Below are 27,115 nucleotides of genomic sequence, written 5' to 3'. Positions count from 1 at the left end.
TGTCATCTGCGCATGTCGTCAGTGTAGCGCTGTCACAGAACACACCTGCATATATCACCTACGGGGCGGCTACCTGATCATTGCCACCTGAGTGTCAACCATGTCATTATTATCTTATTACATCATCTGGTAGCTTCCAGTTACATAGTTTCTTTGCAGAACTGGCACCTGAGCATGTCACCTTCATACTGTCACCTACACAAGTACCTCGAGCAGGTAGCCTCTATAACTGACACCTATAAGAGTCACCTAAACATGTCACTTGAGGTGACTGTCACTGTCAACAGTGCTCAGTCAAGACTATTTTCTTTCTTTTAGTCTAGCTGAGTTACAAACAAAGAAAGTACTTCCCGGAGGGGAGACAGTTCCCTGCTGTTTCCACTTGTCACTGTGCTCTTCCGAGAGCCCAGAGGGAGAAGGAGACAGCATCTTCCTCACAAAGTTTCCCTGATGAAAAGCTCCCTGTTCTCTAAGTCTTTCATGACAGTCGGTAGACCAGATGCCAACCTCTGTATAGTCTATGTAAATGAAGGTATTTGTTTATGCTAATGTGTACTGGGTGGTGGGAGGGAAGGGGAGCTTCGGAGGGGCTGGCTCCGCTCAGTGAGACAGGGATGGAAACACAGGTTGGGGGGGCCAGGTGTGGGGGTGGCGCGGGCCGGGGGGTGGAGGATAGTGAATCATAAGGAAATGGAGCTGGAAGACAAAAATGGATGGGTCCCGCTGAAACAAGAGAAGAAAGGCATAAATCTGAGAGGCTAGATTGCTTAGTAGAAACAGATGGGAAAGAGAAGCTTAGCTGGGTAGAGTGGAAATGTCTCCACGAGAGGTGGGAATGAAGACTTGGACTTGAGGAACCTCCCTTCTCGTGGTGGCAGGGCTGGGACACACAATCAGAGCCAGTGCTCTGAACTCTTGCCCCTTCCTCCCCCAGCAGGCTCTCTCTGACAGGTCTGTGAGCCAGTTTGGTGGGTAGGCCACCATGCTTGGCATTTGCTAGGAGGTCCTTAACCTCCTAGCTTCCCCCGTTTTCCCGCTGCAGTGTGGGACCCTCTAAGTCCCAAACACGGTGACCCCACTTCTAAGTCGTGGCCAGAATAGGCTCCCCTTGGCTGCATGGTTAGACCCGGGCAAGGCTGGAATCTGCTGGCGGACACGCAGGTTTCCCAACACAGCAGCCACTCGGCCTCGCCCACTGCAGGTCAGGTTCTCAAGGCAGCACAGGCTGAAGGAACGATAGGGGACAGAGCCTCGTCCATTCAATGACATCTTCATGCTGGCAGAGGTTTTGCAGTGACATCACCTCTAAGTCCTGGGAAGTATTAGCCCCATATTTTAGATAAGAAAACGGAGGCTCAGAAAGAGACCGCATGACTTGCACAAGGTCACACAGTGGACCAATGGCAGGGGCAGGATTTGAACTTGTTTCTCTCAGACACATGTCAGGGCTCTTCGGTGGGGGGGTGAGAAAGGCCTGCCCTGCTGGCATTTTCCTTAGGGAGAGAGAACAATATATCAACTCATTCTGAGATCATTGGTATGACCTGCAGACCCTGTAGAAAGACCTGGAACATGGATCATCCAACTGCAGCTTGTAGGCTAAGTCCAGCCTGCTTTTTAACAGTCTGTGAACTGTGGCTGTATTTAACATTTTCTTCTTAATGTTGGGGAAAAAAATAATAAAACCAGGAGAAGATTTCATGGGGCATGAAAATATTTGAAATTCAAATTTCAATGGTTATAAATAAAGTTTTATTGGAACACAGCCACACTGATTTGCTAACGCACTGTCTGTGGCTGCTTTTCCTCTGCACAGAAGGAGTTGAGTAGCTGTGACAGAGACTATAAAAACAACAAAGCCTAAACTGATTACGCTCTGGACTTTCAGAGGAAATGTCTGGAAGAAGGTTCCAGGGGAGTCTCTCCCATCCTCATGGGTCACCTCCTCTGAGAAGCCCTCCTGCCGACCTCAGGCAGAAGCAGCTGCTCCTGCTCTGTGCCCAGATAAGCTCACCTTTTCCCATGTGATTTGGAGTGATGATCGGCTTCCCTGCCTCCTTGTCCACTGGGGCAGGGGCTCCTTGGAGACAAGACTTTTACTGCTTCTTCTAAAGCCCCCAGAGCTGAGCATAAAGTGATAGTAAGGCAGCATTGAAATTCCCATCCTGGCTCTTATTAGGGCAGGGAGGTGATAACTCTGTCCCCTTTGGAGCCTCAGTTTCCATATTTATGAAATGGGAATAATGATCCGTACAGGGAGGGCGGCCATGGAGGGGGTGCACTAGGTAACAGTCTGAGCCTGTGCCACGTGCCAGGCACCTCCGAACCCATGTCACTCCTGGGGTGGGCACTACCTCCATCTGAGTTGATGAAGCTGAAAGGAGCAAAGAGTTAACTTTGGCTGAACACACAGCCCACATCTTCACCTTCTGAAACACTGAGCCAGGGCCTGGCATACAGTCAGTGCTCCGTAAATGTTGCTCCTCTCAGCACAGGATGTGACCATGTTCGCTGAGGAAGGCTGAACAGTGGACTCGGGGGTGGCACCTGCCAGCTTGGGATCACGGGGCCCTCACCCTGCTCCTCTCCCTCCCCCAGGCTGCCCGAGGTCCGCGTCTCGGACAACGGTCCCTACGAGTGCCACGTGGGCATCTACGACCGCGCCACAAGAGAGAAGGTGGTCCTGGCATCGGGCAACATCTTCCTCAATGTCATGGGTGAGTGCAGAGCCCTGGGCCGGGGTCCCAGTGAAGAGCTGCGTGCGGTCGCGCGCATGTCCACACAGAGAAGCTGTCCTGGGCACCAGCTGCCGAAGCGCCTGTTGTGCCGGCAGTGGACCCTCTTCTCTCCTACCCTTGCCCTTGAGGTGCGACCACAGAGTCCTTGGCACTGAAGATGTCCTCGCAGGGCCCCTCCTCCTACCAGCACGTATACCCTGATCCCATGAAGGCAGAGCCATGCCTCATCCCTGCGTCTTCATGGGCCGGGCGCTTCAGAGGGGCTCTGACATGTTGATGGGAACAAAGAAGGAGCTGAAGGCATAATCAGAGCTTCCCAGGGGGCAACAGGTGGTCTCAGTCTCTGGGCCTCAGTTTCCCCTTCCGTAAGGTGGGGTTGGGATGCAGGCCCAAGGGATCATTCATGGACCATGCAGCTCCAGGCTCTGTGACCCAGTGAGGACACAGGGAAGGGGGTTCAGGGCACTGTGGGAGCAGCTGCGTGGGCACCTTTCCTCAGCTGAAGCCAAGAGCCACGTTCATTGACACGCCCCTGGGGAAAGCACAGGCCGGTGGGTGCTCCTCGGGCGGGCGGGGGGCCGGTGGTGGAGGACAATCCGGGAGCCTCAGTGGTGACACACGCCTGCTGCAGACAGAATGATTCTGACTCGGCTGCATTTCCCCTCCCTGAGCCACCCAAGGCTTCGCTGAGGCATTGGCAGTAAGTGACGAGGTAGAGAGCACACTGGGCTGGATGTCGCGGCTCCTGGCTTCTCCGCCTCCCTCTCTACAGATGCAAAGTGGAGGCGATAATGCTCAAGCCTGTCTCTGGCTGCCTGTGTCCCCCCACCCCACCCTCAGTTTCCCCATTTGTAAAAGCAAGGGCCTTCCTCCCAGCGGTGTCCGAAGCCCCTTTGGCACCGATGTTCTTGCCAGGAGCACTCCCGGGTTCTGCCTCCAGAACTATAGGGACGTGGCCTCAACCCTGGGCTCCAGTGTTCTCCGATTTTCTTAGCAAATGGTGTTTATCAGGGAAACAAAGCTGCGGTACTTGGGCAATCAATGAAAGCATAAAGACCCTGTTGAAAGCTGCTGCTTCAGGGAAGTTGAAAGCCTCCGAAGGCCGGGCCTCACCGAAGGACATCAGTTCCTGCACCAGCAGCACATGGTGTGCTCAGGCTTCCCGGGGGGTGGGCCATGCGGGGAGGGGGCGGTGCCAGGGAAACCTCCCCTCTTGCAGTCACCCATGCATTGATCAGCTCCTGCAAAACGTGGACAGGGAGCAGTCTTGGTGCCTGGCCCTGGGCAGGTCACACCAGGGAACAACACTCAGTTGGCACCTTTAAGGGGCTCCTAGTCCCACAAGGGACACGCAGGCAATCATTTAGTCACCAGATGTTTATTGACCACCGACTATGTGCCCGGTAAGGGACACACATACCATCAACAGGACAGCATCTCTGTCCGTGAGGAGTTTGCATCCAGTGCATCACATGAGCATAAAACACGTGCAGAGATGAATAAGTGAGATGGTTGTGGATGGCAACAAATACCGGGGAAGAAAGTCAAGTGACTTTGTTGACTGGTGGCAGCCACTTTAGGGAGAAGACTCAGGGAAGACACCCAGAGGCTGCTGGGCTCAGTGCGTTCCATGTTATGTCATTTAGCGCTCACCGCCAACCCAAGGGTGGGAACTAGCGGTCATATCCCCACGTCACCTGTACCGTTTTGGAGGCACAGGGAAAGCCAGCCACTTGCCTGAGCCAGGATCACAAAATCTTCCTATGACCTTAGGCAGTTCAGTGTTGGGACCACGCTTTCAGAACACTAATCTAAACCTCTAAGTATTAAAAAAAAATACTAATTCTCTATATATCTAGAGTGACACAAATATCAACATCTGTAACTATACTCTTATCTGTATGCAATGTATTCCCCGCCGCCCCTAATTCTCCCCTCACTTTACCCCAGACACAGGACAATGGCCCCATCCCTGCAGCACACAGGTTAAGGACCCGCAGGTCTGGATTCAGATTCCAGATCCACCATGTGACGTTCATTGGCCTCCCTGGGCCTCAGCTTCCCCATCTGTCTTCATTATCACTGGCCGCCTCACGCCCCTCACTTCCGCCCCTTCACTTCCGCCCCCGCGCGGAGAAGCCGCGTCCACGACTCATGACTCCAAGGGTCTTTAAGCCAGTCTGAGAAATGAATGTCCACAGCTCCGTGCAGCCCGGCTCCCCAGGAGGGGGCCCAGCTCTGCCCTGTTTCTGGGAGTGGCGGGCCGCTGGCCGCTGCCTGCCCGTCCCTCTGGCCTCCTGAGCCTCCTCCCCAAGGTCTGCCTGTCCTGGAACCGTGTGCACAGGACAGGAGCCAGGCTATATCCCAACTTGGATATTGGCAGTAACACCTCCCACTTAGCCAGCTTGTGCTGGTTCCAAAGTGCTTTCAACCAGGCATCTCACCTGCTCCTCACAACAGCCCCTCAGGGTCAGGAATACAATTACCCTGATTCACAGGTGAGGAGACTGAGGCTCAGGGAAGGGAAAGGACTTTCTCTGGGCCCCCCAGAACCATGGCTGCTCCTGTCCCAGAGGAGCATGGCGTCATGGCTCTCCAAGGCCTGGGATGGTTGTCACATAATCCAGCGGCCACATCAGCCGCGAGACAGACCGAAGCTCAGAGAAGGAAGTGACTTGGCCAAGGCTGTGGGGATGAAATGACATAATCCACAGGACAGAATGCTCTGAGCTCAGGCCAATTTCCAGTGCTCGATAAACAGTATCTCTTCTAGCATCAACAAATAGTAATCATGTCAGTTAAAAATCAGGCACAATTAGAACAGTGAAAAATTGTGCCACCCTCTCCCCGACCTTTGTGACTCTCTCCTTGAAATATATATCAAGGCAGGTTTCAAAAATTAAAATCTATTCATTGTTTTGGCCTGTCTGTGACATCGCATTGACCCTTCCTTGTTACACATGCACACCCAAAGGCCCTCCCTCTTAGCAAGTGGAGGTCATCGAAAGCTGGGGTCTCCTTTGTGCCACAAGGGATCCTAAGGGCCGTGGCAGCCAACAGTGGTGCAAGGTAGCCCCCTACCAATTTGGAGGCCAAAGGGAAGCTCCCCAGGACAGTGGGGAGAGGGGAGCTGGGGAGCCGGGCACGGCCCTGGGCCCCACCCGCATCAAAAACACAGAGCAGTTCTGCTAGAGAGCCGAACACCGAGCATCGAGCATCGAGTCTGCCGTCACCGGGTTTGCATCCAGCACATTCTAATGTGCTGTTTCCAGAGGCCTCCGGGTGGAAATCAAAATGCGAGAGTGGCTGTAATTTCACGCCTATAACATCCCTGCTATGTGGTGGGGAAAGACATTTGGGAGCCCCGTGGGTGACACCGAGGATTCGTGCCGCACGCAGTCATTAAAATGTTTTTATCCGAGCTGCAGATAAATTGTAAGCCAATTTCAAAGTCGCATGCTGAGCCCCGGGAACGCATTATACACAGTCACAGAAGCATTGCCAGGGCTCTTCTTGCGGGAGCAGGTTATGCGGGAGAGCATGTTAAGGGTGCGATGTTACAATCAATTAAATGTGAGCCCCAGACGCCTCCACCCGGTCCAAGCCAAAGACGCTGCTCTTCTGGTGCCAAGAAGGCCAAGGCACAGGGTTTCTCTGCCACCCTCACGGAACAGCGCTATCACCACTGAGGGGGCTCTTCCAACCCACCGCTAATAGTCAAGGTCACTCTCCATCAAACAGGGTCTGCGTGCCTAGCACTGGCTGCTGAATGTCAACCCAGTTAATCTGTGACCTTCAGGCATTGTCACCCCTGGTGTACACGTGAGGGAATGGAGGCTCTGAGAGTTTAAGGGGCTCACCCATGTGAGTGACAAAGATGGGGGTCCCACCAGGTCTGCCTGAGACTGGAGCTGGTGCTCCTAACAGTAACTCTGAACTCCAAGGGAAACGCCCCTACCTTTGACTAAGGCTGTTAGTAACTCCCATGTCAGGAAGTGTGGGGAGAGGGGATGCAGCGTGGAGAGAGAGGGGACCTCAGCTCGGTGAGACGGAGGCCTCAGTAGGAGTATTTGGCTCTTCAAAACCCTGGATAGTCAAGTGGGGCTGTTTTCCCTTCGGGGACCTGTAGGGGTCTGGGAGAGCAAAGAGCCCTTCTCCATCCCTGCACCCTAGTCCCCACCAGTGCTTCTCCCATCCCTTCTACCCACGGTCCCTCAGTCCTACTCAAACCCTCTGCAAGGAGCACTGGACTTGGAGTCTAGTATATATATCCCCTCTTGGTTATATCTGCGAACATCCTATTTCCAAATAAGATCACATTCACAGGTGCCGGGGGTGAGGACGTTGACCTACTAGAAGGGTGACTTGGGTGTTCACACTCATGGGCATTCTAAATCTCATTCGTTCATTCTTCATTTGTCCATTTATTCAAGAAATATTGATTGAGCACCGAGTGCTGTCCAGGTATGGCTGTGTGCGCTAGAATTCAGCTTCCGCAATGAGACAGACAAAATTCCTCGTCCTTGTGGAACTTACGGGGCAGGAGGGAGGCAGACATGGACAGGTAGACAGTTGAAACCTGCGGTGCGGCAGGGTGGCCGTCAAGCAAAGCAGAGGCAGGGACAACCAGAGGGAGGTGGGACTATTTGGCTATTTTGGATTTTTAAAAATTTTTTTCGGAGAGAGGGGAAAGGAGGGAGAAAGAGAGGGAGAAAAACATCGATGTGAGAGAGAAATATGGATTGGTTGTCTTTTGTACACGCCCCAGCAGGGGACCAAACCTGCAACCCAGGCACGTGCCCTGACCAGGAATTGAACCGGCAACCTGTGAAATGACGCCCAACCAACTGAGCCACACCGGTCAGGGCATGTGGGGTCTGTAAGGCCTCTCCATGGTGACACTCAAAGAAGGTGAGGCCTGAGTCATGTAGATGTCACGTCTTCATGCACCTGATAGAACCCCGACTACTTCAGCACCTCCCCGTGCCGAGCACAGGTCTAGATGCTGAGGGGACCGCCCTCAAAGGAGAGAGCTCATGGTACAGACGCAGCGCCTGAGGCCTGGTAACTGTGTTGAGCCCCGGGGCTTCCCGTCACACATGATCACAAACTGTCTGACTTGGTTACAAATGCAAAACCCTATTTCCAAATAAGGTGGCATTGACAGGTACTGGGGTTAGGCCTTCAACATCTTTTTTGGGGGGAAACAATTCAACCAACAGCAGTAACTGGGCCATGAGGTAGCAGAGAAGGGTTCACAGTCTGACTCTGAATCTGACACTCTCTGCTCCCAGCCACACAGGTCACCCTTCACTGGGCATTTACTAATATGCCAGGCACTGTGCCAAGCTCCTCGTAAGTTAACTTAATGAACTGTCACAAAAGCTCTATTAAGTGGGCCCTACCATTTCCCCTCTGTCAGATAAAGAAACCCGAGGTCCTGTCGCTTGCCCAGGCCGCCCAGCCGGCAGTGGCGGAGCAGGGGGACATGCCTCCTGCACAGCAGCCCCCCACTCTGCCCTACTGGAAGTCACAAAATGTTGATAAGCATTAATGAAATGGTCTCTCTCAGGACTCCTCCCTGTCTTCTGGAGGCTTCCAAGTGAGGCTGGCAAAGGAAGGTGGAAGTTTGGAACCCGAGGCCACAGTGGCACCAAACCACCCCGTGCGCTGTCCCGACGTGAGGCCAGGGGACACAGCCCCCACCCCGCGAGGCCGTTGTGAATGAGCGCCACACAGCTTGTCTTCCCAAAAATTTTTACTGCATTTTTATTCAATGCATCTGGTGCTTTCCCCCCCCCCGTGTTTTTTTTTTTTTTAATAAACTGTTTTATGGAGATGTAATTCACATAACATAATTCAGTCATTTAGAGTGTACAATTGAGTCGTTTTTAGCATAATCATAGAGTTGTGCAACCACTTTTGGAACATTTTCATTACCCCAAAAGAAACCCTGTACCCGTTAGCCATTGCCCCCTATCCTAGACCCTCTCCCCGCCGTCTTAGACAAACACTGACCTACCCTCTGCGGCTCCGGATTTGCCTGGACATCTCGTGTGCACGGGATTTTATAATAGTGCTCTTTTGTGGTTTCTCTCACTTAGTATAATGTCCTCGAGTTCCCTCTGTACTGGAGCATGTATCAGCACTTCATTTCTTTCTATGGCTATAGAATAATATTCTATATTATTAGTAGAATAATATTCTACTGTATGACAGACGACGTTTTATTTATCCACTCTCCAATTGATGGCTATTTGGGTCATTTCCACTTTTTGGATATTGTGAATAATTGTACTATGAACGTTCACATTCAAGTTTTTGTGTAAACATATATTTTTAATTTTCTTGTAAAATGGTATTTTGATTCACATTTCACTAATGGCTAATGATGTTGAGCATCTTTTCATGTGCTTATTGGCCATTTGGAGAAATGTCTTCAGCTCCTTTGCTCATTTTCAGTTCAGTTATTTGTCTTTTTATCATTAAGTTGTGAGAGTTCTTTATTTCAGATATAAGGTCTTGTCTGCTGTACAATTTGCATATGTTTTACCCCATTTTGATTATCATTTCACTTCCTTGACAGTGTGTCCTTTAAGGAAAAAAGGTTTCATTTTGTTGAAGTCCAGTTTATGTATTATTCCTTTGGTTGCTTGTGTTTTCGGTGTGATACCTACGGAGGCTTTGCCTAACCCAAGGTTGTGGCTTACTCCTATGTTTTTCTTCTAACGGTTTTTGTAGTTTTTACTCGAACACGTAGGTTGATGGCCTCTTTCATGTTTATTATTGTACATGGTGTGAGGGAGACGCCTCCCCGCATGATTGGCACGTGACGTCCAGTTGCCCCGGCACTGTTTTCTGAACAGACCCTTCTTTCCCCATTGAATGGTCTTGGCATCCTTGCTGAGATTCAATTGACTGTGAATGTGAGGGTTTATTTCTGGACTCTCTATTCTATTCCCTTGATCTATATGTCCATCCTCATGCACTTGTGGTGCTTTGTAAAGCCATCTGGCCACCTCCAGCCTGGCTCTGTCGCTCCCCTGCTGTGTGCTTTTGGACAAGGACTTCACAGGAAGTCCTCCTGGGGCCAGTTCCTCCAGCTTCCCCATGACACCAGTCTCACCCCGAGGCTGGTGAGTGCTTCGGGCGGGCAGAGACCACACGCACACGGAGGACGAGGACGGGGCGGGGGGGGCGGTGAGGTGGGCTGAGCCCCCTTCCACGTGGCCAGGACCTAAGATTTCCAGAGACCTGGAGCTCTGCTTTCTTAGACCAGATTCTTGAACTCAATTCTCCGGACTCCCAGCCCAGTGCTCCCCTCTAGAAAGAGGAGCGCATTCCCAGAACCAATCATCGCAGGGTCGAGGACCTCTCTTGAGATGGCCCTTCATGAGGCAGGGAGATCTGAGGGCCGAGAGAGACTCTGCTGATGCTCTTGCAGGCCCGAGCAAAGAGGGGAAACACGACCCGGCGTCTCCGCAGGACGCCAGTGGGAAAGGAGGCTTCAGTCTGCAGGACCCCCTTTCAGGGAGGCTGCCTGAGCAGCGCAAGGCAGCTGTGGGGGATGGGAGTCTCCCAGGCAGAACCAGCGCATTGCAGGCATTTACGGACACGCAGGGGCCAGGTTAGGTCCCTGGAGGGACGGAGCCTGCTGGAATGTGAATCCCTGGAGGTCTGCAGGCAGAGTAGCTGGGAGGCCAGAGTCAGAGCCACCACCAGCCCCCTCCAGAGCCCAGGACACCTGCTGGGTGGGAAAGGAGCAGCTCCTTCCCCAGTCTGGGAGCCTGAGCAGAGGAGCCTCCTGCTGGGCTAGGACTAGTTACATGAACTAGGCCCAGGCGGCTGTAGCAGCCACAGACTCCAGAGACCCCATGTCAGGAGGAGGCATATGGGCCAGTTAAGATCCAGGTCGGAGCTGCAGAGAGTCCAGGGCGCTGGGGGCCAGCGAGTACCAACTCCTCTTCCTGCCCTAGAAGCCGCGGGGTCCTAAGGACCGGGCCTGGGCAAAAGTCTGGGCCGGCCCCCTGTTCAAGCCCTTTTCCCTTCCTCATCCTCCTTCCCACCCACCCTGGGTGCCAACAGCAAGTGCCCCAGGTCCTCCACGCTGGAAACGGGAGGACTGGGTGGTTGCCACTTGAAGAATTATCTGTCTCTCCAGGTGGGCTGACTACAAACGGTGTTTACTTCCTTAGAGAGCTGAAGAGTGGTTAAGGGCATGAGCCTTGCATGCAGCCATGAATGTTAAAGCCAGTTTGCAACTACTAGCAATAAAAGCGGCAAATGTTTATTGCACATTTACTATACACCAGGCGCAGTTCTGTAATATTTTGCACCTGTCAACACATTTAATTGTCATAACAACCCTCTAAGGTAGAGTCTGCTGTTATGTTCCCCATTTACAAGTGTGAAAACAGGGAGGTTAAAAAATGTGCCCAAGGGCACATGTCCGGTAAGGCTAGAATTGGGACTCAGACCCAGGCAGGCGGGCTCCGGAGCTCCTGGGCCTAACCATGGCGCGTACTGGCAGGTTGTTTCAGCTCCTTGAGCCTCCGTTTCCCTATTTGCTAAGTGAGGGTGGGGGTTATAAGAGCTAACCCCCAGCCTCTTGGGCCAGGAGAGGTAAAGGCCCAAGCTCTCAGCGAGCTCATGAGAAGGGTAGCTGTTCTCATTGCTCACCTATTTTGCCGTAACCTTCCCACAGTAAATGATGGTGGGGCCCAGGAGTGGAGTCAGAGTGGGTTCAAGAGGGGACATCTGTCCGGTGGGAGATCTCTAAGCCGGGCGGTGGCAGCTCTCGCCTCCCTGCTGGGCACTGGCAGAGGGGGTGAGGGAAGAGCAGAGTCAGCCACGCTGAGCCCGACCCCACCTCCTCCATGGCCTTGCTGTGACTTTCCCTCCCCGAGCCTCAGTTCCCACATCTGGAGCCGGCGGGTCATGGAGATTTCCACCTCACAGAGCTGTTGTGCGGGGTAAATAAGATGGTACATGTACACAGAGGAAGCTCTGAGGAGGGGAGAGAGCCAGGAGCCAGCCCAGCGCCCAGGCAGTAGAGGCAGAACTTGCCAGGAGCTTCCGGACAGAGGCCACAGGACATGGGAGCGATTGAAAAGATGGGACCAGATGCGGGGGACATGGCAGGGCCTGGCACGAGACAACCCCCTGAGAAGATGCCAATGAAACCGTGTGATCTCACTCAGCAGAGGTGACCCCTGAAATGGGCCGTGGGTGGGATGGGCGGGGGGCCAGGGCTGCAGTGCCAAGGCTCTCTGCAGGCCTCTTCCTCACCAGTCAGAGCTCCCAAGGGGCAGCTGGATGGGCAGAAGGGGCATGGGACAGATGGCTGGGCTGGGCTGCAAGGGGGTCACTTGGCAGCCCGGTGACCGAGGACAGAGTGGCCAGAGTCTTCCAAGATGGACATAAGAGCATCTTCTAGGCCTGGACCTGGATAGGGACCTGGAGGAAGGCCTCCCATGCCGCCCGCCGGCCTCCCCTTGGGCCCCCAGCTGGCTGAGGTCACCAGCTGAGAGCCAGTGCAGAAAGGGGCCAGACGGATGGGTTGGGGGCTCAGAGGAACACTTTGGAGCTACCTGGGTCACCGAGCAAGGACAGTCAATTCCCAGCTTCAGCCCCAAAGGTCCAAGGGTGATAACTGCCTACAGGACAGGCTTTTAGAACCTGCCATTCCTCTCTGAACACGGCCCCATGAAGGAGGAATGCCCTTGACTGCAGCCCACAGTGTGCTCAGCAGCAGGCGCCCTAGTCCTCCCGGGGCTGCCTCCCTGGCATCTGCTCAGCACAAGGTCAGGGAACAGGCCTGGCTCCCCGCGGCTGGGAGTGGGCTGTGACTGAAGCTCAGGTCTGCTGGGAGCCAGCGCCCGCGGTTCTCCCACTACACGAGGCTGCCCGGAAAACGGAGGGACTTTGTCCCTCTCCCCGTGGGGAGCAATATGGCAGTCAGATGAGCGTTGGCCAGAGACCAGGGCTCTTCTCAACAGACAGCTTGGAAGATTTGGGCCGCACAGTCAGCTGCTCCTCCCAGCCGTCGGGGGAGTCAGCAAGATCAGTACGCCCATTTTACAGAAGAGAAAACCGAGTCTGCAAATAAAGAGAAGCCTAAAGAATGAACCTGAATATGCTCTGATTGTTGCTCTCCCTCTGTGGGACCTGAGGCCCTGAGCTGGGGATGTAGACGAGGCTTCCGAAGCACAACTGCACGCTTGGCGTGGCTCGGAACCTCTCAGACCCTGGACTGTGGCTCGGTCAAGCAGCGTGCACTGTTCTGTGCATCCTGTACCGGCGGCAACAGTGCGGACGGCACCAGCCTTTCTCTGAGGAAGACCCTTTGCTCGTTTATTCCTCACTCAAGTTCTCAATTCAACCAATATTTATCAGCACCTACTATGTGCCTGCCAAGGGGGAAGGCCTGAGAGAGAGTCCTTTTGATATGGGACAGCCAGGACATACGATATTAGTGACGAATTTTGCAGTTACAGGGTGCCGAACATTGCTCCAAGCATTTTAAGTATATTAAGTCATTTAATCCTCCCACTTCTAGGAGGTATGTACTTCTATCATTCCCATTTTAAGAAATGAGAAAACCGAGGCCCAGAGATGTTAAGTAACTAGCCCAAGGTCACACAGCAGGTAAGTGGCAAAGCTGTTTTTTAAACCCAGACTGCCTGGCTAAGGAGCTTCTCTACAGCCTCTCATGGAATGGCCAGCTCATCGTGCCGTCCTGAGCCAATGTGTAGAGAGTCATCTGCCCCCTGGAACTGCCTGGGCAGGTGTCTGCAGCCCCCCACGACCCTCACCTGCTCCCTGGACCTTCTGTGTCTCACAGACCAGGACTCAGGACTCGCCTCCTGTCCTGGCACCGCCTCCCTCGACCTCCCCGGGCCCCTCCAGGCTCCGGTTCCCTGGACTCCACTGCAGCAGGCCTGCAGGTGCATCGTTAAACCTTGACAAGTGTTAGGTCAGGTCTATGCTTTATCCTCTCCACCGCTGGGAGCTGGATTTAGTGTCTCCAGCAGAAGGTAAACGTCCCCTCTCTGGGACAGGGCCCTTAATTACAAGTGATATGTGGCTGTTGAGACTGCAGCGCCTCGGGCCCAGTGATTTAAGAAGGAGGCATGAGGCTGAGGTGGCAGGTGTGAAGAGAACTTTGCCAGGAGCTGGGGGAGCGGGGAGCAGGGCAACTATGGGGGGATAACGAGTCGGCCCCCGGAAGTGCCTGCTGCCTGTAGACACCCTAGAGGAAACTGAGGCCAAGAGCACACTCCAGCGTGGCTTGGCCCTTCTCTGCTGCCAGCTTGCCGTGCATTCTGGGACTCAGTTTCCCCATCTGTACATGAAAAGACAGGACTGCCTCATTCACTCCTTAGGAATGACAATCTTAACAATTTTAATAGTCACGATAACCTTAATAACAGAAAGTCTGCTCCGGCCGAGCGCTTATTACGTGTCAGGCAACGCACTGAGTCCTTGGTGCACCTTCTTGTGCTTCTCTCTCACGACAGCGGCGGGGAGAGTGAAGGTGGTTGTGCCCATTTTACAGAAGAGGACACTGAGGCTCAGAGAGATGAGCCACTTGCCCAAGGTCACATGGCTAGTGAGCAGCCAAGTGGAGAGTCTCAGCTGCTCTCTCTGAATGCAGAGCCTGACTTCTAGGCTCTGGGGACACGAAGACGAATGTCAGACCAGTGTCTGCCCTGAAGGAGTCCCTGAAAGATGGCGGAGACAGAGAAGGGCACAGGTTCACAGGTTTCCGGGACAAGGAAAGTAAGGGTGATGCGGGGAGACCAGGGTGCAAGCTGATGGATGTGAGAGTTCCCAGCAGGGATAGTCCCCCCCCCGGAGGAGGCATCAGGAAGGCTTCATAGAGGAGGTGGCGCAGAGCCTGGCCTCATAGGCTGGGGGCAGGCGGCACAGGAGGTATTTCAGGCGAAAGCAGCCCTGTAGACAGCAGCGTGGGAGCAGCAAAGCATGGCAAAGAGGGAGCACGCACCCTCCCTTCCCTGTGTGGCAGGACCCCAAGGGGACACAGGTAAGGAGTAAGTAGTAAGATAAAATGATAATAACAGCTGACATTTATTCGGTGCTTGCCAGGGGCCAGGCCAGCTTCTAAATCCTTTACACAATGCTCACAAAGGACCCTATCAAGAAGACATGATGGTGCTCCCTACGTGAGGAGCACAGAGAGGGTAGGGGTGACGTGCCAAGGTTACGTAGCTAACAGGTAGCAGAGCCAGGACACGGCAATTTGGTTCCCCAGCCCATATAGGACCAACTGCTGTGCCTAGTCCTGGCAGGAGCAGGGGCAGGCAAGGAGGGGCCTCTGGGGAAGGCGCTTCTCTCACGCCAGGCCGCTGCAGGGCTGGACTGTCCGCCATCCAAGGGGCTTGGCCGCAGGCAGAGAGGAAAGGCAAGGCCACAGCACGGCCCAGGATCCAGTGACATCTGCCCAGGGGCGCCACAGGAGCCAATATGGGCCTGGGAAGCTCCCTGCAGCACCCTGGGGATTTGGGAGTAGGAGGGAGGGTGGAGTGGGTATTCACTGGGCAACTAGAGTGCCAGGAATACACTCCCAGCTGATTCCCAGGCCCACCAAAGGAGACCCCCCCCAACTCCTGAGGCTCCCCGTCAGGAAGATCCTGGACCCTCTTCGGCTGAGCAGTCCCGTAGTCTGACCCCTGGTCAGGAGGTCTGCCTCCTCCCTAACCTTGAACCCTCCGGCCCTCCCCGCACACAGCAATAGCCTTTGGAACTGGAGAAGACTTCAGGAATCCCCTAGTCCAGCACCATGGGACCCTCCCGAGAGTGACCACCAGTAAGTAGAGAGGGTGGTAATCTCTCCAGCCCTCACCCCTACCCTGCTCACTGTGTACCTGGGGACCCAGCGGGCCCCAGACTCAGGGTGCAGAGGAGGACAGTCATTGTGCAAACCCATCCCCCACCCCCGAACAGTGACCGCTGCAAACATCAACCCAGCACACACTCACTGAGACCTGCACTGGGTTTCCGGGTCCTGATCCATAGAATGAGCCAGTGTCCCTGGTATGAGAGGCCAGCAGCCACAGTGAGTGATGTAGGCGAAGACCAGCCACTGTCCCAGGACCAGCAATGGACGTTACTGTTCACAGATTCCATGGCCAATGGATACGTGGACTTCCCATAGCAGGCCTCCTGCATAGAGCTTCACAAACGTGACCTTAGTTACTCCTCACAGCAACCCTGGGAGAGAGGTACTGTTGGGTCCCCATTTTACAGATGAGAGAGCTGACTCCAGGATGGGCCTGACGAGGCATGAGGATGGAGACGTCAGAGATGAGACAGGTGGCCAAGGCCCTGGCACACGGGGTCATGGCAAAGCCAGGGCGAGAGGTCACACATGCCAGATCTCTGAGACACCTCACCCCCCCTCCATCAAACCCCTCCTCCCTGGCCAGGAGTTGGAGCCCATTGGGAATGAAGCTTGGCTCTGCCTCACCCAGCCCTTGAAAATGAAACAATGCAACAAATGTATTATAAGACAAAGCAAGTAGACTAAAATGTTCTTCGTAGAAACTGGAGGACGGGTACAAGGGTGTTCATTGTATAATTATCCGAACTTTGAGATAGGTTGGAAATTTTTCATTGTGAAATGTTGGGGAGAAAAAAAAATCACATAATCCTCTTCCTCCAAAAGCGCCCTTTCCACCTCTTCTCCCCTCTACTCCCTTCTCATCTCCCCTGGAAATTGCTTTATGAGAAGTAAGCGACAAGAATGATTTACTTGCCCTCTGACTTGGAAATCAATCTTAAAATGCTGATTGGACAGGAAAGACTACAGCCGCAGAGACCCCTGGGAAATCTCCCGCTGGAAGGGAGGCCCTGAGCTGGGGGCGTGGGTTGGGGGCCCTGCTGTAAGGTTGGCAGGAGTGGCCCCCACTTTGTGCTTCGGTCCTCACAAGCCCCCGACATGAGACAGGCACACTCTGGGCGAGGCTCAGAAGGCGAGCAACTGCCTAAGGGACACACTGACTGGGAACAAAAGGGCAGTGACCTTGGAGCCAAGTGTCTCAGGCCCTGGGTGGAGACAGTCAGGGGTAAGTGCTATTCTGAGCCCCAGAACACCAACGCCCAGTGTGTCGGGGCACAAAGTTCTGCTGAAAGAGACAGAAGCTTTCCAGGGCGGGGGAAGAGAGGGTAGGGTCAACCCAGAGCCTCCAAGCTTCAGCACACTGCCTTTGGGGGGGGGGAGGCGGGATATAGAGCAGCCCTGAACTTGAACTTGAGCAGGAAGAACTTGAGCTGGGTGCCACTGCCTCTTGCCAGATCTTGAATATGTTCCTCCACTTGCTAGGGCCTCCCCAGGCTTCGTCAGGCTCCCGGAGGCTTCTTTCATAAAACTACAAGTATGGCACCTGATAAAATCGCCCATGTGTGTAATATATACCTCTGGGATGCATTGAGAACATCCCCCAAATAGCCGGCATTGCTGCTATTTAAAATGGGTTCATGTCACACCCCATAGATTTCATCTCTGCAGAAATGGCACCTATCTGGGCCTGAACACATTTGCTCTATTGCCACATAAACTACAGTAACGTGGAAGGGTTGAGGCAGCCTCCCGTGGTGGCCACAGACAGCCTGCCTCTAGCCCGCAAACCCCAGGTGCACAGTGGGTCCATATGAGACTGGCAAGCTTGGAGGCCAATCACAAAACTGGAAACACTGACAAACAGCCAATCAAGGCATAAGCAGAAAGTTGCCTGGCTGTAGAGGCGGAGCCTTGGGGATTTGATGTCCTTTGACCCAATCAGTGCAGTGGGTCAGAGTCTGGGGACAGAGCTCTATCTCTGCCCGGTCTGCCGAGGTCTGGAGAAGCACCCTGAGGTTTGCCCTCACTGAGCCTGGCCCTCCAGGTCAGTAATAATTTTCACTGCTGTTTACTGAGCATCTACTATGGATCAAGGCCTTAGTTCACGTAACACCATCAATGTATCCCTAATTTAGGGATGAGCAGACGGTAGCTCACAGTGGTTCGCACACTGAACTTGCATTAGAACCTCCTGAAAAGCTTGTTAAAACGAGGTGGCTGGCCCGGAATCCGCCTTCCCCTAAGGTGTCTGATTCAGCAGGCCTGGAATGGGGCTCAAGAATTTTCAAGTCTAACCAGGTCCCCAGGAAAGCTGATGCCGCTGGTCGGGGACCACACTTTGAGAACCACCAGATTGAAGGCATAGTCTACAAAATAGCAGGAGAGCGCCAACCCAATCCCACACAGAACCTGCCGCCCGGCCTCCCCGCTGCCCCCTTCAAACCGTGCATGTGAATGTTTTATTTCTTCAGCAGCAGCAACCTGAGTGGAACCCCGCCCCGCCTGGCCTTACCAATGCACCACCTCCCCCGCTGCCCACCCCAGCACCCGCTCTGCTCCCCCAGAGCCGTCAGCCAGGGCCTCTAGTGGGTTGTTAATTTTATCTTTCACCACTGCAAAAGCACAACAGCTGTCAGGGGAGGGACGAGGCAGGTGAGTGGGTGCTTCCAGCCGGCTTCCCGTGGAGCGGGAAGCAGTGGATGGGTTATGCCCACAGCTTCTGGGTTCCCTCGTCGCCCCATGCCCCTCAGCAAGGCCCCCATCTCCTGGCAGGGAGGGTCCTGGGCAGCAGCCACCCACCCTGGCCATCAGCCAGACCCCAGATTCCCCCACCCGCCCCATTGCATCAGCACAAGTCTCCCCACCGCTTTCAGGTTGGAGGCAGCGGTGGGCTCCGCTCAGCAGCTGCCACAGAAAGGGCCCGTTGCAACCCATATAAGCACAGACGCGGCGTTTATCTCTCCTGTCACTGATGGCGGCTCCATTTGGGAGCTTTTTGTCAGTTTTTTTTCCCCTTGGCTGCTGTTACTACTCAGTTCAATATTTAATTTTCCCATAAAGCAAAGAGTTGTGCTTTTTCTCTCTCTCTCTTTCTTGCTGGCGTCCCACTCCCACTGTGGGATCTGCCTCCTCCCGTGTCCGTTGCCGGAGAGGGCTTCGGTGGGGCTGGAGATTTCAGTGCTTCCAGATCGGGCAGGAATTGGAGGCAGGACACTTGGGCCCCTCCCCCCAACTCATCCACTTATTTGCTTGACAAATGTTTGTTGAGCAAATTCTTGTGTGCTGGGCCTCTGGAGGGATTCGACCACGCATGAAAAGAGTTTCTGCCCTCCTGAGGCTTCCACCCCAGGGCAGGATATCAGAGAAAAAGACAAGTATGCAAACCAATGCATGAAATAATTATACATCCGTTGTGATGACCTCTATGAAGAAATAATGACGTGCTGTGACAGAGAGTAACAGAGGGACCTAGCTTAGATGGCGGGGGTCACCCGAAGGATGAACAAGACCCAGCCATGCAAAAAGCTGAGCGAAGGACTTTAGGCAACAGAAGCAAAAGATGCAAAGACCCTGGGGTTGGAACAGCGTTAGGGTGTTCGCGGGCCCCTCCCCCACAAAAAACGTCTCAGTGTGTTCGCAACATGGTGATATGGGAGTACTTGAGACAAAGCTAGATGTGGGGGCAGGGCCCACAGCGTCTCAGGGTCTTGTGGGATTCCCTCCACACACAGACTGTGCACATGCCTGTGCTGGGAAAAATGAAGGAAGGAGGGAAACAAACAGGAATTGAAATGAATTCCTGTGTGGCAGGCCTGCGCTAACCCTGAGGTTAGGTTGAACAAGGACAAAGCTCCAGCCTTCAGGGAGCACACGGGCTAGTGGAGAAATAGGTGTGGACCCAGGACAGAATGACAAGCACTTGAGAGTGTGACAAGAGCAGGATGCTCCCAGAAGCCAGAGGATAAACCCTAACAGAGCCTGGCAAAGTCCTGGAAGACTGCCTGGAGGAGGTGGCAGGCGCCACCCATGGCCAGCCCTAAAGGAGGTGGTGGGGTTAACTAGCAGATGGACCCAGATGTGCTTGGAGAGGAGGTGAGGAAGGAAGCTTGGGCAGCTCAGTGTGGCTGCAGCAGAGAAGGCTTCCTGGAGGAGGTGTTCTTCTGAGCCATATCTTAAGGAACCAGAGAGAGACTGGGAGAGAGGATGGGAAAGAAAAACTGAGATGTGGGATGGAAAAAAAAAAAAAAAGAAACAAATTAACACAGGGAACATGGAGGCACATTTATATTCATTGACACTTTTATATTAAGAGGGTGGTTTTCTTTTTTCTTTTTTGAAATATAGTGTAATGACTAGGAGCTGATTGAAAAGGAAGGCAGTCAATAGAGCAGGCATGCTGAGAGGAAAGAATGGATTTTTGCAAATAATATAATTTTGAACTTGTCTTTCCTCTTCCCGACCCCTCCCCCAAATCTAATTGATTACCACCCCATGACAAATGACACTCAGAGCAGAAGTGTGCTAAGCACCACCGTAGAGTGGTACCCAAGGAACAGGGAAGGTTATCCTGCCCTTCAGACAGTGGCCATTCCGGGGAGAGAAGGAAACTCCCCTATACATCCCTCTAAGCCAAGGGTGGGTGTGGGCAATCGAACAGGTATTATAAATAATCCCTTTCTGTTGGCACAGCACTTTGAGGTCCCTATAAAAGGCTAATGTTCATTCCTTCATTTGCTTTGCCTCTCAAAAATTCTAGAAGCTGAAAGGTTGGTAGTGCATGTTTTATTGGACCCGTTTAACAGTTGAGAAGACTGACGTCAAGGGGAAGGGTCAGTTGATTTGCTCAAATTCCCATGGGAGATTGGTAGAAAAGCCAGGGCTGGAACCTGGGTCTGACTCTATTAGCGCCAGGACCGCAGGGCAAACCTCAGGGTGGGAAGAGAAGTTAACTCCAGTAGATACACTTACAGACAGGCATGGGGCACTCTTTCCAAGAACACCAGGGTCTGTACAAGAACAGGTTTATGTTCCCAAATTGGAAAGGCTACGGGATGACTAATCAAGCAAAGAGCCATCCCATTATCTCCAAAGTGAATTACGCTGACCGAAACAAAGTTCTACTTTCAAGAGAAAGGCAGGCGATATTCAAGAGAAAGGCAGGCGATATGTCAGAGTTAATTTCATAAAAATGATCACCCAACCATTACCTCACTGTCGATCTTAACTGTGGAGTCGGAAATACCAACCCCAGCCTCCCGTGGCGGCCGTGGAACGGACACGACGGGGGTTAGCTGGCATGCGCAGCTGTGTCCGATACAAGGCCAGGCTCCCTTTCCTGATACTCGGCAAAATCAAAGCAGCTTCCAGCAGCAGCCCTCTCTGCTTACGGCCAAAGACAGAAATAAACTGGGAAGTCCACCGGCTTGATGTGGCATCACTGGGGCAACGGCAGCAACCTCTGTTTGACCACGATGGTGGACTTGTAGAAGCGGGCAGGGCGGGGGCTCTTCCTACTGCCCAGGATGGGGTTTCTCAGTGCGAGAATGTGCCCGGGAGTGGTAGGTAAATCCTGAAGCTCTGCTCAGTGTAGGTGCTTCCTGCCATTATGATGGCTAACTACAATTTGTCCCCTCCCAAAGCCACATATGCCTGCTCGGTGTCTCTTCACCTGAGGAGGGTCATCACCCAGGAGAGACTGGTTCTAGCACAGACATCTTGAAGACGCCATCTCCAAGTCTGCAGGAATGGGGCACTAATAGCAGATGTGCTGGATGCTGTCCGAGAAGAACGAGGGAGAGATCAGGGAGCCAGGGGTCGTGCTTGATGACCCTTTGCCATCCTCTGTCACCTAGATCACAGCCAGGCGGCTCTGCTTTATACTGCCCATTCCAGAGCCCAGCTTGGAACCTAGGATTGCTCTGGTCCAAGGAGTCACTTTATTGCTGTGCCTGCAGCTGGCCATGTGGCTGTGACTGGACACCGCTCCCGAGCCCATGGAATCTACCTCAGGATGGGCGCATAGGGGACTGCTCGCTTTGACCGTGGTCAGAGATTGTAGCAGGGGAGGGATGGAAGTGAGAATGGAGATGGGGCTGGGACTGGGGAAGGGGTGGAGACAGAAATAAGGACTGAGTTAGGGTGGGGATAGAGATGGGGGTAGAGATAGGGATGGGGAAGGGGATGGAAGTGGGGGTAGGACTGGAAAGGAAGATGGGGATGGAGGCGAGGATGGGGGTGGAGAAGAAACTGAGAGGAGATGATATGGAGGTGGGGCTGGAGGTGTGGATGGACGTGAGGATGGAAGTGGAGAAGGAAATAGAGAGGACATGGGACAGAGGCGAGAATGGACGCGGGGGTGGAGATGATGATGAAGGGGTGGAGGGAGCTGGGGAAGGGATGTGGTTGGGGATACTGAGAGTGAAGGGAGGCTGCAGATGACAAGTCTATGAAGCCGTGCGTTGTGGGAGAAAGAGTGCTGTTCTCAATCAAAGGAAGGCAAAGAGAGGAGGAAGGGGAGAGGGCCGCTGTGCTGTGTGGGGTGACGCACCCATAGCAGCCAGGGACTCCCAGGTGCAGGCAGCTCCCTGAGTGTCCGTGCTCAGAGCCCTGCCCCGGGTGAGATGGCCGAGCAACCCGTTCCCAGGACACAGTGACTGAGGACCACGCTGACGGGGAGAGCGTGGGACGCCTGGGCTGTCCAGGCTGATATTAGCAACTCTGCTGTGTCGTCGTCCATACAACTGAAATCTGTTATTGTCTTATGAGCTTGATTAACTGTACATATTGCTAACACCTGCTCAGCAATATAACGAGGGACAGGAACACAGCTCCCAATCAGGGTCTGTGTGGGCGGTGTGCGTGACTTGGGTGCAGATCTACAGAATGGGGATGTGTGCATGTGTAGGGGTGTGTGCAGGCGTGTGTGTGTTCGGGGGCACCCGTGCTGTGCAGAGAACCCCGGCCTGCACTTGTAAAGCCGAGGGTGCCCTTCCAGGCTCTGCCATTGGCTCACATTGTGACCACGCGCAAACCTCTCCCTCTTTCTGACCTCAGTGTGCTTACCTGTAAATGGAAGGTCTAATCCAGTGCTGGGCAAGAGAAATATAATGCAAGGCACATATGTAATTGTAAGTTTTCCAATAACCACACTGAGAAAAGTTTTTAAAGGTGAAAGTAATTTTTATAACATCTTTAAGTTCAATATAGCCCAAATGTTATTTCAACATGTAACCAATATAAAATATTAATAATATTCTTTAATAACATTCTTTTTACAATCGTCTTCCAAATTCAGTGTATATTGTGTACTTACAGCACATATGAACTTGAAAAAGCCACATTTTGAGTGCTCAGTGACCACACGGGCTACGTGGTCACTGTATTGATCGGTGCCAGCTCAGGGCATTTTCTGGTGTCTTCACTGAGCTGTGAGCACTTCAAAGACAGAGACCAGGTTTTATTTTCCCAGCCGGTAGCAAAGAGCCTTGAAGAAAGAATGTCAGTCAGTAATATTGCCAGAAAGTGCAGCTGACATCCATCGGGTTCACTTTTAAAAGACTTTGGGGCACTACATCATTGAATCCTTACAGGTACCCTGTAATTTTGCTTTGCGGAGAAGGAAATGAACGTTCAGAGAGGCTAAATAACACGCCCAGGGTGCCACACCCAGTATAGGTACAGCTGGCCTTTGAACCCTGGGTGGTCAAACTTAGAGCCCACAACTTTTAACCGTTGTCCTAGACTCCGCTCCTATCTTAGGGGTACACATAGCACCAGTTAAAATTGCTCCACTGTTTCGCAGGTTTGCTATGTGTCAGGCACCCTGTCAACATCATCTCAGGTACTCCTCAAAGCAATCCTGTAAGGAAGGTGCTAGGTGACTACTTCCTGTTGGCTCAGTGAAAGTTAAGGAAGCATAAATGAGTGATTTTGAAGGTGCCTGCTGCCTTGGTCTCAGCCTCTAGGACCCTTGGAGGGTGTACACATGCCACCATGAGCAGTGCCGGAGCTTTGTGCTAAACTCTAACTGGCGCAGTCCCTTGATCTTTGGAGCAAACGAATTAAGCAGAGCCGCCTGCAGGAGCAGTTCTTGAGGGATCTGGATTTCAGGTGTCCGTGGAAGCTGAGACGTGAATGAGTGAGTGTTCCCAGTGGCTAAAGTGTGTAGTTAGGGCTCAGGTGCCAACAGGGAGGAGCTCCTTCCTTCTTTCCAAAGGTCTAGGAAGGCAGAGCTTCATGCCTGGGGTTAGGCTCCAGAGCTGGGGCGCTTGGCTTCAAACCCTGGCGCCACCCGTTAACCCAGGCAAGCCGCTTCACCTCTGAAGTCTGCTTGCCCATAAAACAGGACTGCATAGACCCGCCTCACAGACTAATGGCGAGGATTACATGAACCAACACAGGTAAGGGCTTGGAACGACTTCTGGCTCTTAAACATGAGCCGCCGTTGGCTCTTGCTGTAAGATCCCGGCACTCAGTTAAATTTTAGAGATGCTAGATTGTAGAATCTGCAACTTCTGGGTAATTGAAGTGTTCTGGTGTATTTTTCCCCCTCAGAATTCCTACCTCACTTACCATCTGTTTCATCCCATCTTACACTTAATTACAATTCTCCATCTATTGTTCTCCCATTGCTTCCTGTTTGTCTGCTTCCCCGGCTGACAGCACGTGGTGGCTGCCTGAATGAATGAATGGTTCCTACCTGGCTCCGTTTCCCCAGCCCTTAAAATAGAGATGCCAGGCGGCTGCCGCCCCTGCCAGACGGCGAGCTTCTCAGGGCGGTGTCTGTGTCATCACAGGGTGCCTACTGCGAGCACCTGGCTCCATGCCCCGCACCTAGTAGGTGTCAGGAAATGTTTGTCGAGTTTAATTAAACTTAACCAGGGTGAAAACCCCATACTGGAAGGAAAAGCCCACACCTCTTCATTTTCTCTGCCTCCCTCAATGCTCAGGACTCAAGGCCAGATAAACCAGAACCGACAGCTTTTTCCAAGTGAAGTTCTAAGATTCTGGCTTTTGTGCTGCTGGTGACAAGGGGTCTGGGGAAATAATAGGAAGAATCATAAGAATAGGGAATTCCTGCCACGTGCTAAGCCCTTTTATATTAGCTGGTTCTTCAAATATGCCTGCCAAGCAGGATTCCCATTTCGTAAAGTGGGGGACGGAGGCTCACGGCTTTGGTAACTTGCCCAAGGACATGGAGGTAGGTGGTGGTGACTAAGCTGGGACTTGGACCCAGGCGTGCTCGAGGGCTCCACATGGGTCCGTTCCAATACCCCACAGTGCCTGGGGCGCTGGCTTTGGCCAACCAGCCAGGGGCACCTGGTGAGGAGAGCAGAGAGGTGAGCTGGCGGAGGCAGGACCAACCGCGATCAGTCAGCTTCCAGAATAAAAGGAACGTGGGGAGCCTCCGTGTTGCCAATGCCCCTCAAAGTCACCAATTCCTCCTACTGCCCTCGCTGTGGTCTAACTCTCCGTCTCTCCAGCCTCAGTTCTGTTTCCGGTCTCTTCACAATGCAACTCGGATCACGTCGCTGCTCTTGCTTAAAGCCTTCCATGGCTCCCCACTGCTCTCAGGACAAAGAAGAAAAACTCAGAGCAGGGGCACGCTAGTGAAGCTGCTCTCCAGGGCTAGGGCGGGGGAGGAACAAACAAGCAAAGTAAGCCCCGATTCGTAGCTGATGTCCGTGCCTCATGTGGCCCATTTCAAGTTAGCAGCCGTTTTACCACTGGCTCACAAAATTCCTGCAAATGTCACAATAGGCTCTCTGAGCCAGTAGGAACCTGAGGGAGTGCGTGGTGACCCCCCATCAGCCACCCTGTTTGGTGCTCTGCGCATCTTCCCAGCCTCACTGGGCACCACGTTCCCCGGCCTCCTAACCCCTGCCCCCCATCCCCCTGGGCCAACATGCCCCCTAGGCTTTCGCACAAGCTGTTCCCGCCACCTGTCCTGTTTGTCCCACATGTGCTGCTTCCTCAGGTCACAGCACAGTATCACTTTTTCAGGCTTGGGCAGGGCCTTTTTACGCTCTGTGATACCTCCCGGTACCCGGTGCACTTAGCACAGTAACCATGTGATGTCTTGGTTCGCGCTGTCTTATCCACCAGGCTGTGAGCCCCACGAGGCAGGGCCCTCTCTGTACGCCAAGCAGGGACATCATTCTCATGGTGGTTGATGACATTGGCACCCTCTGGAGTTGGGCAATATTTGCCCCCCGACCGGTGCCCAGCACTCAGTCTGGGACCTGGCTCATCTTAGGTAAGCAGTGAGTTCTTCCTGAATCTTCCAGTTAAGCCTTCTTCTTTTTGTGCTTCCCTGTTGGGTAGCTCCTCCCACCTCCATCGAAGTGGTAGCTGCAGACACGCCGGCCCCCTTCAGCCGCCACCAAGCCCAGAACTTCACGCTGGTCTGCATCGTGTCTGGAGGGAAACCAGCGCCCATGGTGAGTAGCGCTGGAGTGCCCAGTCCCCACTCAGTCCCTGCAGGACCACCTCACCTCCGTGTGGCTTATTCGGGTGTCACCCCTGTGCCCGATCTGCAAAATGAAGGCAAGAGGGCACAGCCTGCAAAGTTAACTCTGCCACACCTGCCTCGGTCCGACCCCGCCCACTCAGCTGACCCACTCAGGCAGCCCCGTGTCCCTCTTGCTCCCAGTCTCCCCACCCTAGGAAATCCCACGTCTGCCAGACCCTGGGATCCTAGAGCTGCCCAGTGGGAGTGGTCTTTAGGGGAGCCCAGCATTGTGCACACCCCACCCTAGTGACTGAGCAGGATGCAGACATGTGAGACCCAGAGAAGGGAAGGGACATCTCCAGAGTCCCCCACAGTGTTCATGACAGAGCTGGGACTCAGGTTCATGTCCTCCAGCTTCACGCCCAATGTGAAGGGAAGAAGGAGGAAAGGAGAGAAGGTGAGAGAGGGAATCCCTGTTTTGGTCAACGCCTTATTCCACCCAACCTAACTGCCCTGAGGTCTCTCAGTCCAACACCTGAGCTATTGTCCCAGCCAAGTCAGAGGCAGGGAGGGAGGTGACAGCACCCACTGGGAGCGGGGTTCCAGCCCCGCTGCCACACGCGCTGAACAACCCTGAGCAGGAAGCTCTCCCCTCTGCTTCTCATTTCTGTAAGGAGGTTTCCAAGGGTGGACACTATTAAAGCGTTTTAAGTAGCAATAGGACGATTTGGTCAGAATGAAATACACGGAAGCCGCATGTATTTAAATGTTTTCCAAACATTGAAAGGTGGAGGAAGGGCACATTGCCTGTATCGATCCCGAGCACCTCTGTGGAGCCCTTGGGGTTCCGTGGAGCCACACGGAGAAGCTACGGGCTGCACGCTCCCAAGGCGCCTCCAGCACTGGCCTTGTGCAGTACTTCAGGCCTTGACCCTGAGAGTTTCTTACGTTACTAGGGTCAGTGAGGGGGGGCAGGTAGGGTTAGAGCTCAAGTGGGGGTGGGGGGAGGCTAGGCATTACAGACCCTGGCTGTCTCACAGGCATGTTCCAGTGGGCGACCTAGGG

At 53.5% G+C, this 27,115-nt stretch overlaps 1 protein-coding gene across 1 annotated transcript in view; it reads left to right on the top strand.

Moving 5' to 3' along the window:
* IGSF21 (immunoglobin superfamily member 21) overlaps positions 1-27,115 on the top strand; it is a 227,955-nt gene that overhangs the window by 187,759 nt on the left and 13,081 nt on the right. The window contains exons 4-5 of the mRNA XM_054579614.1: positions 2,599-2,717; positions 25,924-26,039. Of these exons, the coding sequence (XP_054435589.1) occupies positions 2,599-2,717; positions 25,924-26,039 (235 nt within the window). The remainder of the gene's footprint in view (positions 1-2,598; positions 2,718-25,923; positions 26,040-27,115) is intronic.

This window comes from Pteronotus mesoamericanus, unplaced genomic scaffold (assembly GCF_021234165.1).
Source record: "Pteronotus mesoamericanus isolate MK-2021 breed Mesoamerican mustached bat unplaced genomic scaffold, CSHL_Meso_final contig_557, whole genome shotgun sequence".
Classification (NCBI taxonomy): domain Eukaryota; kingdom Metazoa; phylum Chordata; class Mammalia; order Chiroptera; family Mormoopidae; genus Pteronotus; species Pteronotus mesoamericanus.
Note: the sequence above shows the minus strand (reverse complement) of the source record. Positions and strands in the feature narration are given on the sequence as shown.